The sequence below is a fragment of the Enhydra lutris genome, unplaced genomic scaffold (assembly GCF_002288905.1).
Source record: "Enhydra lutris kenyoni isolate GAN:26980312 unplaced genomic scaffold, ASM228890v2 scaffoldscaffold31, whole genome shotgun sequence".
Taxonomy (NCBI): Eukaryota; Metazoa; Chordata; class Mammalia; order Carnivora; family Mustelidae; genus Enhydra; species Enhydra lutris.
The window spans coordinates 11200926-11214593 of NW_019154115.1; the positions used below are offsets into that span (position 1 = coordinate 11200926).

The 13668-nt window shown below is 43.0% G+C and overlaps 1 protein-coding gene across 3 annotated transcripts; it reads left to right on the forward strand.

Annotated features, from left to right (window-relative positions):
* Positions 1–1993: 1993 nt before the first annotated feature.
* Positions 1994–11848, forward strand: LOC111153176 (RNA polymerase II subunit M). Of its 3 annotated transcripts, none has more exons than XM_022512008.1 (4): positions 1994–2310; positions 4187–4831; positions 7495–7696; positions 9681–11848. In XM_022512008.1, the coding sequence occupies exons 1-4, from the start codon at positions 2198–2200 to the stop codon at positions 9825–9827; spliced, it is 1107 nt and encodes a 368-aa protein (XP_022367716.1). In that variant the 5' UTR covers positions 1994–2197; the 3' UTR covers positions 9828–11848. The 3 variants fall into 3 exon arrangements, with proteins under 3 accessions (XP_022367716.1, XP_022367718.1, XP_022367717.1); XM_022512010.1 differs by having other exon boundaries at positions 2022–2310; positions 4658–4831; positions 9681–10809; XM_022512009.1 differs by lacking the exons at positions 7495–7696; positions 9681–11848 and adding an exon at positions 5242–5678 and having other exon boundaries at positions 2022–2310.
* Positions 11849–13668: the final 1820 nt, after the last annotated feature.

A 13668-nucleotide genomic window follows, 5' to 3' on the forward strand; every position in this document is an offset into this window, starting at 1 on the left:
GTGCATGGGTACTGTTAAAAAATTGACATTTGTATTAGGACATCTTGAAGTTCTAAGCTAGGTTGTATGAAAGATCCTATCCCATAGCACTGAAAATATCTTCACAATCACTATGGCTGATACTTCTACATAAAACGCTTACGATTTATATATATGAAAGGGACATTTCATTAAGAAGAACATGAGAGAAAGGCTGTGAGAAAAATTGAGAGGGAGATTCCACCAACTAATACCTGCTGTATGCATTAGGAGAGACAGAAAAGTATAAACATAATTCCCTGACAGAACTCCCTGACTTCACAACTTTGTTAGAAAGGAAAAAGAACTCACCATGCATAACACAACTGGAGAAGCGTAACAGCAGATTTGAGCTCTAAGAGGCATAGTTATGCTCAAAAGAAAGAACAATTGGGGTTGGAATAACCTAGGAATGCTCAGGGAGAAGATGAGGCTTGAATTTAGATTTATAATGGGTGAAGGGAGAAGTGACAGCTTTCCACAAAAAGAAAACAGTAGGGGCAAAATTCTGAGTCTGGAGAGAAGACATCCTTGCCTTGAGGACACCTGTGGCCTAGGACCAGAAGATGGGGATTCACCACTGTTGGGTTAATAAAAGCCTTCAGCTATGGCCCAGGGATGGGTTGAGGGAGGCTTTGGGGAGCTTGTTGGGGCCAACTACCTGACTCAAAGGGCTTACTCAAGTATCTCTTATATAGCTGGGCTGAAGCAGGTTCTTGATATCTTTGAAAGCAAGGCTTATGCTGAGAATTTTAATACTTCAGTTAACCTGATCAGAATGAACTAGATTGGGACACTATAGAAATGACTTAAACTGTACTCCCTGGCACGGTTTCAGATTTTATCTAGAGCTTCAGTCTGCCTGGGAGGGAACTGCTCTGTTTATTATAGCACTTCACATGGGATTGAGAAAATTTAAGTTTTCCATATCAAAGAATGGGGAGGTGGTGTCGGAGGTTATGTCCCAACCTCCCAACTGATGGCTGTTGTGACTCTTGTATGTTTCCTATTCTTTATTTTGGGACACAGCTCTGGTAGCTGAATTGTAAAGAGAAGTAAGAGCTGTTTGGGATGTTTGACACTGCTGTACTCTTCTTAACAGCCTGAAAAGGCTCTTTCAACAATTTTAAACATTAGGATATAGGCATAAAGCCAAGGAGATTTTCAAATAGGTGTGGTAGAAAGAGTAGCTGGGAGTTTGAGTGAAAATCTGCGCTATTACTTACGAAGTTTTGAGCGCTGATAATACTAAATTGATTTTGTGCTGTTTTTCTACAGGTAAAACAGGGAATGATGGAGGGGTTCTCAGTGGCTTGTCCAGCACCTCCCACCATCATCTCTTGCGGGCCTTTGGAAATGTGTGTGTACCAGCAGGCCGAGGGTGGGGGGCGGAGGGGGAGGTAAAGGCGTTCTGGATTGTTCCGAGTTGTGGGTGCCACAAAACTAGCGGGCGCAAGCCAGACACCAAATGTCTCGTAATGCCTGAGGCAGTGCCGCAAATGAAAAGTCCTGCTCCAAATGCCACAGAGTCCCATTAAGAAATGCTGACACTCCCCAAGGATCCCTCCAACTCTGAGGACATCATTAAGCCCTGGCAGCACCCCGGGCCAAAGCCTCTCGAGCCCCGTCCAGAACATTCCCCCAACTACACCAACGGCTAACCAACTCATCGCTCAGGTTCGACTTACAGTTCCCTTCTCAGAGGCACCTGCCCTGGTGCCCATACCAATCTTACTATTATACTGTTTCATCATTACCTGATTAATGTCTGCCTCCCTCCACCCCTCGGTAAACTCCATAACGGCAGGAGTCGTGGATATTTGTCGGGGTCACAGTGGCGCTAGCCAACACTTTTTGAATAAACGTGAAGAGCGAACGAGCCGAGAAAACACAACCCGCGCAAACGCGAGCCCAGTCGCGGCGGGACCCCACCGCGTCCCCCAAACCGCGGTAACTTCCGCCCCTTCCCTCTCCTCCCGGCGCCCCCTTCTCCTTGCCTGTGTTTGTTTCCGGTGTTTCAATAAAGCTCGATTCGGTTCGAAGAAGACCCGTTCTTCCGGGAAAATGGCGGCTCCCGCTCGTACCTCGGAGTCCACGCCGGCGGCGGATCCGGCGCTAGCAGCGGGGGCTGCTGAGGAAACCGAGTGCCCGCCGCCTCGCCAGCCTCAGCCCCCGCAGAATGTCCTCACTGGCCCGCGGCTTCGAGCCCCAAGTTCCCGAGGACTTGGGACGGCGGAGTTTGGCAGAGCTGCGGGAGATGTTGAAGCGCCAGGAGAGACTTTTGCGCAACGAGTAAGCTTGGGTCCCGCCGAGTCACCGCCAGGCTTCTTCGGTTCGGTGTCCCTGGAACGCGTTCCTTCCCCTCCCCCATATCGGGTTCCTTTCCCTGGAAGGTGACCTTGTCTCAGATCCGTTTCGGTCCCGCAGGCGAGTAGAGGGCCTCCAGCCTTAAAGCCGGCTGCGTCCTGGTTTGGCACGTACCTACGGCCCGTGCGGATGGTTAGCGTGCGGAAAGGCAGCTTAGGAGTTTCAGCTGTTCCCTTAGCTCCTTGTTTTAATCACCCGACCACTGCGACGGTTCCCTGAAGTGAGGGTCTGTATCCTAAATACCTGTGTACCCGAGCCTCCCTTGCCGCCTTTGTCGTCCCCAAAACATCTTGTCAGTTTCATCTCTAGGACCTGTAGGAAAGCGAAAGAATGGGACAGCAGGAAAAGTTGGTCTCATCAGCTGGCAGTCTTAACGACTTTAGCAGCTGAACAATACAATGAAAGTGAAAGAAACTTAATTTAGCAGCTTGGTGTAGGAAGGTTTGAAGGAATGAAAGACAAAAGACAGCTGGAGGGTATTTTCAGAGAAGTTCCCAGCCATGGGGTGTAGAAGGGTGGTTGTGGGACTGGGAAAACTACATCAGGCATGGAGTAATTTGGATATGTAGATGAAGGAGATGGCTGAAGTTTCCAGCTTGTATAGAGAACCACTAATAAGAACAAAAATTGGGGAATAGATCTGAGGTTGATTTTACTTAGGGAGGGGGTGCTGAGTTGAGGGGAGAGTTAATTATATGTACTTAAAAACTGGAGAAGTGGTCTTGAGGACATACAGGAATCTCAACTGCAGAGGGATGTTAATGTTGAAACTGTGAGAAGGAATGTAGTGTGAAAGAATAAAAAGCCAGAGGTGTACTCTTCCCTCCATTTCTTATATGGATAAAGAAAAGAGAATCTGAAAAGAAACCTAAGTCACTCAGCAAAAATGATCATTTGGGAGCTTTCTAGTAGGGCATGTACTTTGACTTTGTGAGAATGGGTTTTTAATCTATAGCAGGGACTTAACTTTTTGGTCTCAGGACCCCTTTATACTGTTAAGACTTACTGAGCATGCCAGGGAGCTCTTGTTTTATGTGTGTTACATCTACTGATGTTTATTGGTATGTTAGGAATTACAGGTGAGAGGGGCACCTGGGTGGCACAGTCGTTCCACTCTTGGTTTCCGCTTAGGTCATGATCTCAGACTCATAATGGAACCCCGAGTTGGACTCCATGCCCAGCATGGAGTCTGCTTGGGATTCTCTCTCCCTCTCCCTCCCCCTTTCCCACTTATGGTCGCTTGCTCTCTCTCTCTCAAAATAAATCTTTAAAAAAAAAAAAAGGAATTCTAGGTGAGAGATCTTTAAAACACAAGAATACACAATCGTGAGCCATCAGAGCAATGATACCACATATCATGTGGCCTCTGGAAATCTCTGCTGTACCCATATAAGATAATGAGCGTGGAAATGGCAAATAATGGCTTAGTGCTATTACAAAAATAATTCTGGCCTTGTAGAACCATCCACCTCCCCTCCCCATGAAGGTCTTGGACATCACACTTTAAAAACTGTGAGTTTTGGAGTATATTATAGAGTATTATATGCTTAAAATACTTTTGCTGAAATTCTAATTAGGCATATGAAGGATGTTTTTCCTGCATCCCCCCCCCCTTTTTTTTTTAGGGTATTTAGATGACAACTTATTTCATTCCTGTTCTGAGGCTGTTGGAAGTCAGATTTTTGATTTACAGATAGATTTTTCTCACTTTGAGGATGATGCTTTGTCTTTATATCTCAAGTTTGAAAACATGGCTCTGACAGATACATGTTTGTTTGTTTCGGTTTTTCCCATTCAACAGAAAATTCATTTGCAAATTGCCCGACAAAGGTAAAAAGATCTTAGACTCTGTTGCCAAAGTGAAAGCTGCCATTGCCGAATGCGAAGTTAGAGGAAAACGTGGACTGTTTCATCCTGTTAGTTTAGACTGTAAGCTACGGCAAAAAGCAGTTGCAGTTGTTGATGTGGACACTGAAACGGCCCAGAGTTCTGACCGGATACTTGATACTTCATCGCTAGTCTGTGGCTCTTCCTCTGTAAGTAACACTGAGTCATCTAAAACCACCTCCCAGCAGCGGGGACTTGTACATCCTCCTCACGAAGGTGATGAAGAGGCTCCTGAAGTTGAGTACACAGTGAGCGCGCGCCCAGCTTCCCGCAGCAGAGCCAGCGCGCCTTCCTCCTGTGCAGCTGGTGAGCGTCTCCTTCAGCATCGTGTTTCAAGTCAAGCAGAAGATAATTTGAGCAGCTCTGACAGCCTGTTTATTAATAGGTTACAGAGGATCACAATTGTGGACTCAGGTGAAGAGCACTCAGAAGAGAACAGGAGTGCTGAGAACTTGGCAAGGCTTGATAGTGGGGCACAGAAGAAGCCTCATTTCATGGAAGTGCTAGAAATTCGAGCCAAAAACCCGGTACCCCCACTACATAAATTTAAAACTAATGTGTAAGTACTATCAGAAACAGGCCTGTCACAGGCACATACTATTTGTTAAACTCAAAACATTGGAAGAATGCTTTCAGTTCAGTGGACTTTTTTTTGTGTGGGAGCTACTTGTAGTTAGCAAAGAGCGTCTTGTGGAAATAGCCTGGCTGGAATGGAGGATTCGTGTTGAAAAATATTTAGGTTTTCAGCCCAATGATTGAACGGGTTTAAATAGCAGGTAGAGTATTAGAGTTCAGGGTGGGCTTAGCCAACATTTGATATTAAACCCGGAGAGAGAATTTATTATGACTATTTTCCACAATAATTTTTTGGTGTGCAGCTCCCCCTTTGATTAGACTGTAAGCTAAGGGAAAAGCAGCTTTAGAAGCCAATGGATTTGACAGTGAAAAATGTTTGTGTGCTCACTATAGGTAAGCAACTGGTGCTGGGGTGGCACAGAAGTAAAGATCCCATTCCTCAAAGAATTCAGGATCTCGGTGAAGACCCAAGACCTACCCACTTGGAAGAACATTGAACTGTATCATAACAACTTGAGGGGGAAGGGAGCTAGGAAGGGGTTAAAGAAACTGAAAAACAGATTGGGGCAGGAGGGTAAAACAAACCATGCTTCTGAGTTCCTTGTCATAGTTTTGTTTCTGAGATTTCCAGAAAAAGAAAACCTCTTCGAAGAGAAAGGAATTTTATTTACTTGTAGGCAGATGTAACGTTCACGTCAGGGAGTATCCAGTATATTTAGCCTACCTGTCTGTAATTACCAGGCTTACATTACGCACAAAGTGGAATCACTACTACTTTTCTTCGAAAAGCTGAGAAGCTCGGGGTGCCTGGGTGGCTCAGTGGGTTAAAGCCTCTGCCTTCGGCTCAGGTCGTGATCCCAGGGTCCTGGGGTCGAGCCCCATGTCGGGCTCTCTGCTCAGCAGGGAGCATGCTTCCTCCTCTCTCTCTCTCTCTGCCTCTCTGCCTACTTGTGATCTCTGTCAAATAAATAAATAAAATCTTTAAAAAAGAAAAAAAAAAAAAGAAAAAAAGAAAAGCTGAGAAGCTCTAGTTAGAAATACCTAAAACTTTCAGAGAATTATTATAGAGTCTTTTTAAAGTTTAATCCTGCCATTTTTTTAAACTTGAAAACATTTTATTCTCTCTAGAAAAACCAGGAAGATTAGTTACATTAATTAATTACATTAATTTTTAGGTAGGAATAAAAAGTAATGTTTATAATCTTGATGTACAAAGTGAGTAACCTCTCATCTTGTGTGCAGTGAGGTGTATTTCCTCACTTCCAGGAAGACAGAACCAGAAGCAGCATCTAGTCGGTCAGAGGATACACTGATCCTGGTTCTTTCCTGTGGTCCTTTAGCCAGAAGTGGGAGTGGGGAGAGCCAGAGGCCTTCCGTGTAGTTAGAGCAGAGCGGGAAAGGCTGGGCCTGGACTAGTGTGGATCAAGGGATTCCATGGATGAGCAGCCTTTGACTCCTTTTCTGTTCTACCTTTGGCCTCCGCTGTGCCTTTGGGCACCATGTATTTCCTGGGTGCTGGCAGCTGCCTCTTACCTCCCTCTAGCTTAGGTCCTTCCAGAGCTTCAGATTTGCATGGCCAGTTACCATGAAACATGGCCATGTAGGTGTTCTGTGGCACCTCAGACTTAACCATGTACAGAATAGAACGCATTTCTTCCCACAATGTCTCCCACATTCCCTAAATTCATAGTGCCGCCACTTTATTTTTTTCTCCCAAGGTGTCTTTTGCTTCATCTCCCTATCTGCCAGCCGTAAAGACCGACAGTATATTTTGTTGATTTTCATCTCTAATTATTCTTATATGCATCCTCCTGTCAAAGTGAAGGCTCTCCTCCCTCTCCTGGGCTAAAACTGGCTTGGTCTGGACTCTAGGCTTAACTCCTCAAGTCCGTCTTCTCCACTGCTCAGAGTGAAAGTCGTACAGTGCAGATCTGAACCCATTACACAGAACTCTTCGATGAGGACTGGGCCCGGTCTACTTGCCAGCCTTATCTCACGGCCTTTCCTCTACACGCCACCCCCTGAACTCCCTTTGTACCGCACCATGTTGCCCCTCATTCCCCACTGGGATGCCCTCCTCCCCTCATTTACATGGTGAGCATTTATTATTTCAAGATTCCTCAAAATTCACTCTTTAAAAGCTTTTCTGACAACCTCCCTGTCTCCCATTAGAACTCATGGTTTCCTTTCTGTTCCAGTGTGACAGTATATATAGTGTGAACACCACCTCTGCAGAGTGTTCCACGGGTGGTATTATGGCACGGAAACTGTGTACAAGTTTGTTTACTGGACAGCAAGCCCATTTGCGCACGTTTTTGAAGGGAAAGATGGAAAGATGGCTTCAGTTCAAGTGTAAGGTTGTAAGAGCAAAGGATAATGCAGAGAGCTTATCAGTCTCCCTGTTTGTTAAAACAGTAGATTGTCCTATTACTCTCCAAAAAGGTGCCAAGTTAAATACTCCTGTTTCTGGAGTAAATACGTTTAAAAACAGGAAGGGTCTTTATGAGTATAAATATTGGAAACTACGTATGTTTATCTTCGTAGGATAATTAACTGCTAAGGTTAAAGGCTGCTTCTATGTGGGAATGTTGTAAATGTGTCTATAAAAAGAAAATAGTCTGATGATATAACAAATTTGCCCTCCAGATTACCTTCACAAAATGATTCATCTAGTCATTGGCAGAGAAGAGGGTCTCCCATCTCCTCGGAAGAAAGGCAGCTCAGGGATAAGAAGCATCTTGATGACGTCACAGCAGCCCGGCTTCTGCCACTTCACCATATGCCCGCACAGCTGCTCTCCATAGAAGAATCTTTGTTACTTCAGAAACAACAGAAACAGACTTATGAGGTATGTAGAGTTTTAAATGTTTCTTAGATGCTGCTAAGTCAGAATTTACTCCAGGAAGTTCACAGAGGACAGGACTTAATAGAAGGGTGCTTGAGAAATGGTCAGCTCATGCCATTAGCTCGCAGATGTGAGCCTCTAGTTTTCTGAGAGTCTTCAAGTTGCTAGAACCGCAGGATGTAGCTGGAGACAATCACAGCTACGTGCAACAGCAGAGTGGTTTTTGCCAGGAAATGTGGGAAGACCACTGCAGAATTCCCCAGTCTAACGCCCATGCCGTCAGACTAGCAGAAGCCGTGCTTCTCTGTCTTCCACCTCGTAAGCCCCATGTGAGAGGGTGTCCGTGGTGGAAGCTAACCAAGAATCAGGGAACCTCCTCCAGGTTTCTGTCTCCTGCCAGACAGGGAAGAGCGTAACATCGGAGGAGTGGTGTGATGTTACCAATAGGCATTTGGACACAGAGCTTAAAAGCATGGTGTGCAGGCCTTCGTGAAGACAGAAGAATCGCTGACTTTTAATAACTTCATTTTGTATAGCACTTACTTCAAAGATCTGGGAGTTCTGCACCTTAAGCGTGTATATAGACAGCTTGTGTATAGAATAATGAGATGGGAGAAAATAGGTGAAGACTGGAGGGAGAAATGAAAGCGTCCGATGTACTTACAGTAATAGTTTGACCCTCCCCCGGAATAGCAGCTTAGCTTCGTAGAATTGCTTACGTAGATTTTAATCAGGTAGTAGATGCCAGTCAAGACAAAACCAGGCTGTTGTTCAGACTTGGCTTCTCACCGAAGCTCAGTTGGCATGGGTTGGCATTTTCAAGGCACTCCTTTTTAAAAGTCATTTTGCTTCCTTGAGTATTAAAGTATTATTGCCTAGTTACGACTACCCTCTTGGGGAATAGGTTTTTTTTTTTTTTTTTTTTTTTAAGATTTTATTTATTTATCAGAGAGAGAGAGGGAGAGAGAGCGAGCACAGGCATACAGAATGGCAGGCAGAGGCAGAGGGAGAAGCAGGCTCCCCGCCGAGCAAGGAGCCCGATGTGGGACTCGATCCCAGGACTCCGGGATCATGACCCGAGCCGAAGGCAGCTGCCCAACCAACTGAGGCACCCAGGCGTCCCGGGGAATAGGTTTTTAAATTGTTTATATGATCTTGAGTGCCTGTCCTGAGATATCTTTAGGTTGAATTCAACTCCTTGGAAACCAGTTTCCTCGGCAGAGTGCTGTTAGCTGCCACTTCAGTCCTGCCTCTCCAGGAGATTCATGGCCTGAGGGGAAAGACACAAAGAAGTTCAAGTGGTAGGGGCAAAAGCATGAGAAAAGCAAAGAGCCAGATTGAAAATGGGCATTGTCACCCTGCCATCAGTCTGTGGTCCTCTCGTTGGGTGTCTGCGAGCACATTGGCAGTGTCTAAAATTTACTTGGACTTTCTGTCACAGTAATTTTCATGGGAACTTAATTTGGAGAGGGATAGTCGGCTTTTTCAAAGTATTGGTGTCTTGATTTCATTGTGACATTGAAATACAACTCTCAAGCCTGAAAGCCGTGGTTTCATCGAGGAAAGAAGATTCTTTTTTGGAGAATCCACACAGCATTAGTGATTTTCGACACTTGATAGTTGAAACTGCTGTGTGAGTGTGTATGTACACGTGCATGTGTCCACATACTTGAAACTCAGTTTATGTTTGTAACTCACAGCGCTCTGCAGGTTCCTCGGTTTCCCACGCAGAGGTGGGTGATTTCACTGCACTGTTGTGTGTGAATGGAAGTCTGACCACGACTGGGGCAGGCCATAGCCCTCACCAGCATTGCCTGCCCTGCCCATCCGTGGTAGGCACAATTCAAGACGTGCACACTGCTAGAGAGAGCACTGAGGGGAGCTGTATGTCCTTTTATTTCCCCTTTAAATGACTTCCTGCTGAAAAAATTGTATGGAAAGGATGTGAATATGTAACGTTTTGCTTTGATTTTTTTTTTTTTTAAAGGAGATGCAAGCCAAACTCGCAGCACAAAAATTAGCTGAAAGACTGAACATTAAGATGCAGAGCTATAATCCCGAAGGGGAGGCTTCAAGGAAGTACCGAGAAGTGAGGGATGAAGACGACGATCAGTCCTCTGGAGATGAATTCTGAAGATGCCAGTGGGATGTGGATCTCTGCCTGTTGAGTTGTCATGATCCTACGTCAGACTTTCAAACAAGTATCAAGATCAGTGTCAGACATTGTCGAGGGAAGGAATTTTTTAAAGTTACACAAAGGTAGCTATAAAAATAGCCCAGTTTGTCTATCAGAAGATGACTTTCATGTGCTTAAAAAGTTTAATATTTGAAAATTGTGTTTTAACCATACTGTATTAAAGTTTTGCAGTATGTTGTGTGTTGGTCTGATATTTTAGTACATAGTAAGCACAGGATTTTTTTCTCTAAGCCAAATGAAGCAGGTAACTGCTCTTTTCCTGGTTCTTACCTCTGTGGAATAGCATTTATTACATATCTGTCAGTGAAATACTTGGTTGCCCTAGGCATCACCTAAAATGAATTCGGACCATAAAGTTCCCTCCTTTTTCAAGTAATGAAGAGAGCAGCCTAGAAAATTTTATGCACGTTTGCATGGGGTTAATGAGGTAATTGGATGTGAAATACCTAGGAAGACACTCATAGAGGATTCTGAAATTTTGTTTCCTTCTTCTGTCTTCCCTTAGGAAGAATGTTATCTTCTGATTAGGAATAGGAGTACTTTTAGTTGGTGCTGGAGGGTGGATGGTCTTTCTGGATGATCATATTTGCCCAAAGTGACACCAGATACAGGAAAAGTCTAGGGTGACTAGGTGAAGGGAGAAGCTGTTCTTAGGCTTGACCTGACTTGAGTTCATTGCTCTAAGAGGTGACAGGTTCAGTTTGGTAAGAAAACAAAATTTTTTTAACCTACAATTGAATTGTCAATACACTGCCTCCCCCCATCCCCCAAGAGGCATATATAGGCTACAGAAATCTCAGTCTTATATGTATACACATTTATGTACTTTTCAAGGATTACATGGTTTTCAGAGATTTCTTTGTTTAATATGTTAGAGATTCTAAACAGTGTTGAAAGGAAGAATAAAATATTAGAGCAACTTCACAGTGTTAATGGTGATGTTTTATGGGTGTTTAATTAAGTTTAACTTGCTTTGAAAGAGACATTCATATATGACATTATCCTGCAAGCACATGTAGGAGTGTCAGGAAGGGCTGGGTTTTCCAGCATGGACTTCCAGATACAGCTGTTGCTTTCCACCTCCCACCTTCCACCTCCTCCCCTGTCACCCTTCTGCCCTCCCCCTAAAAATGTGAAAATATACTGAGCTAACAAATTCCTTATTTCTTCTTTTAAAAAAACAATAATAAATGGATTTCACAACATAGAATTATTCCTTAGAGAATAAAATGATACATTTCTGGAAAGCCAAGTAATGTGGAAGTGGTCCCATGTGTGGACACACAGTCCCCTGTCGTCAGATCACCCAGAGAGTGCCTCTGTTGAGATTTGGGTATGTGTATTTTACATACTCTTCTATATGTTACTATTTTCAATAATGCAGTCATACTGCACCGTTGTTTTACAGCCTGCTATATATGGTAAACATTTTCCCATTAGTAGATACTTTGCATTTTAGATAGCTACAGAATATTCAATTTTATGGGTGTGCCCTAACTTTTAAAATTAATTTATTGTTTAACAATTTGTTTGTTACAGCGTAAACTGTAATCAACAATGCAATCAATATCTTAAAAGATAATCACATTTGTACAAAAACTATTTCTTTCCAGAAAATACCTTTCTACAAGTGAGATTGCTAGTTGGGAGTATAGCTAAGTTTTTGAGATTCTTGATCTATATCACTCACCACAAAGACTTGCGTCCCTTTATATTTCTCCAAGCAATATCAAACTCCCAGGACTGAAAATTTCTATTTAAAGTGTTTGCTAACTGAATAATCACAGGAAAGGATGATTTTTAAAATTTATGTTTCTTTGCTTAATGAAGGGTGAGTGATTTTTCATGTCTATTGACCACTGATGTTCATTCTTTTGAGCATTGCTTATTCATATCTTAACTGTATTTTCTTGGACAATGTACTGTTTTTATTGGTCTATAAATTCTTGATGAATTAAGATGTCCAGCTTTTGTCATATGTTCTTGTTTTAGTGTGTTATTTTCTTTGTAATAGTTTGTGGTGTCTCAGTGTAGTAGTTTTCTTCAGAAGTCTGCCTTTGTGGTTACGTCTGAGCATGCCTGCGTTAATCTCAGGATGGATACGTATTCATCCTTACTTCTAGGACTTTTTAAAAGTTTCACTTTTATACTTCTCTTTAATTTAAAAGGAAATTTTTAATCCATCTCAGGTTTTCTTGGGGAAGCCATATAAGGTAAGATTTAATTTTAATTTTTGCAGAGAGTTGACCAATTGGCTCAATATTATAAACCACCATTTCCCCACTGATTTATAATGCTGTCGTTATAGGATATTAAATTCCCATGTGTCTTGTGCTATGGGCCTAATTCTGGGCCTTGTAGTTTTTCCTGCACTATTTTAATAATTATGGTTAATATTTGGTATACAATTTCTCCCTCATTCTTTTAAATTCTGTCCAATATAACCTCCAGAGAAGTACACAAAACAGGTGTGCAGTTTAATGGGTAAAGCAAACAGCTATGTAATCACAAGCCAGATGCAGAAAAGCTACTGCCAGGACTCTGAAATGTCCCCATGTCCCCTGTGGGTCTGCTGTGTATCCCCCAGAGCTAACTACTCTCCTGGCTTTAGAGTAATAAATACTAACCCCTCTTTAAACAATGGTTGTACTGGTTACATAGGCAATAATACGGTTAGTTTGTTTTGCCTACTTTCGCCTTACAAAAATGGAATCCTACTGTATGTGTGTTTGGTGTCTTTGACTCGATCCACATTGCTTATGAAATTCGTGTGGCGTAAGTGCGGGTTATTCGTCTCATAGCTGTGTCGTGTGCCACTCCGTCAATCCCACTTCAGTCCGGTGTGGCGAGCACTTCCGTGGTAGCTTCAGTTTGGGGCTATTTCAAGCAATGCTGCAATGAGCATCTTTGTGCACATAAACATTTCTGTTGGGTATTTACCTTGGTGTTCAATTGGTGCATTACAAGGTATGCATATTTTCAACATTTAATATTCCCACCATCCAGGGTCCAGCCCATCTGAGAGTTCCAGTACACGAACGCCTGATATTACCAGACAAGCCAGTGTGACGTTTTGATAGACCTTTATTTTGGTTTTATTTTGCATTCCCCTAGTTAGGAATGGCATTGAGCATCTCGTTTACTGATCACTGGATTTCCTCTTTTGAAAAGCGTCCCTTCAAAACTTTTGTTCATCTTTCTGTTGTGTTTGTGTCAGCTGTCCTTTTCCTTGCCGATCTGTAAGGTGCCTTCTTGATATTAATCATTAGTTATGTTTGTTGTGGATATCCTCTTCCTCTCTGGATTACTTTTCATTCTCTTCACGGTGTTTTTGTTGGACAGAAATTCTTAATGGCAAACTTACAGGTATTTTTGTTGAGTGTCTTTTTTAAAGAGAACCCTTCCCTATCCTGAAGTCATGAAAATACTGTCTTTTAAAATTGTTTTAGTTAAAAAGTGCTCTGTAGTTTGCCTTTCCTTTGTGTCGTTGATGCTATCTAGAAATTATTTGTGATGGTGTGAGGATGGAGCCTTCTGTGTAGCCAGCCTGTTGTCCCACACTACGTGGTATATTTCTGGGACACATCAAACATCTGTGCATGTCTGTGTTACTTTGCTGGGTCCTCTCTTTGGTTCTGTTCTTCTACTGGTATTAATATTACTCCATGATATTTATGGTAGCTTTATGATAAGGTTTGGAGTAAAGCCTGCCATCTTATTCTTTAAGACTGGTTTGGATATTTTTGGCCCTTTGCATTTTCGCGTAGATTTTAGAATT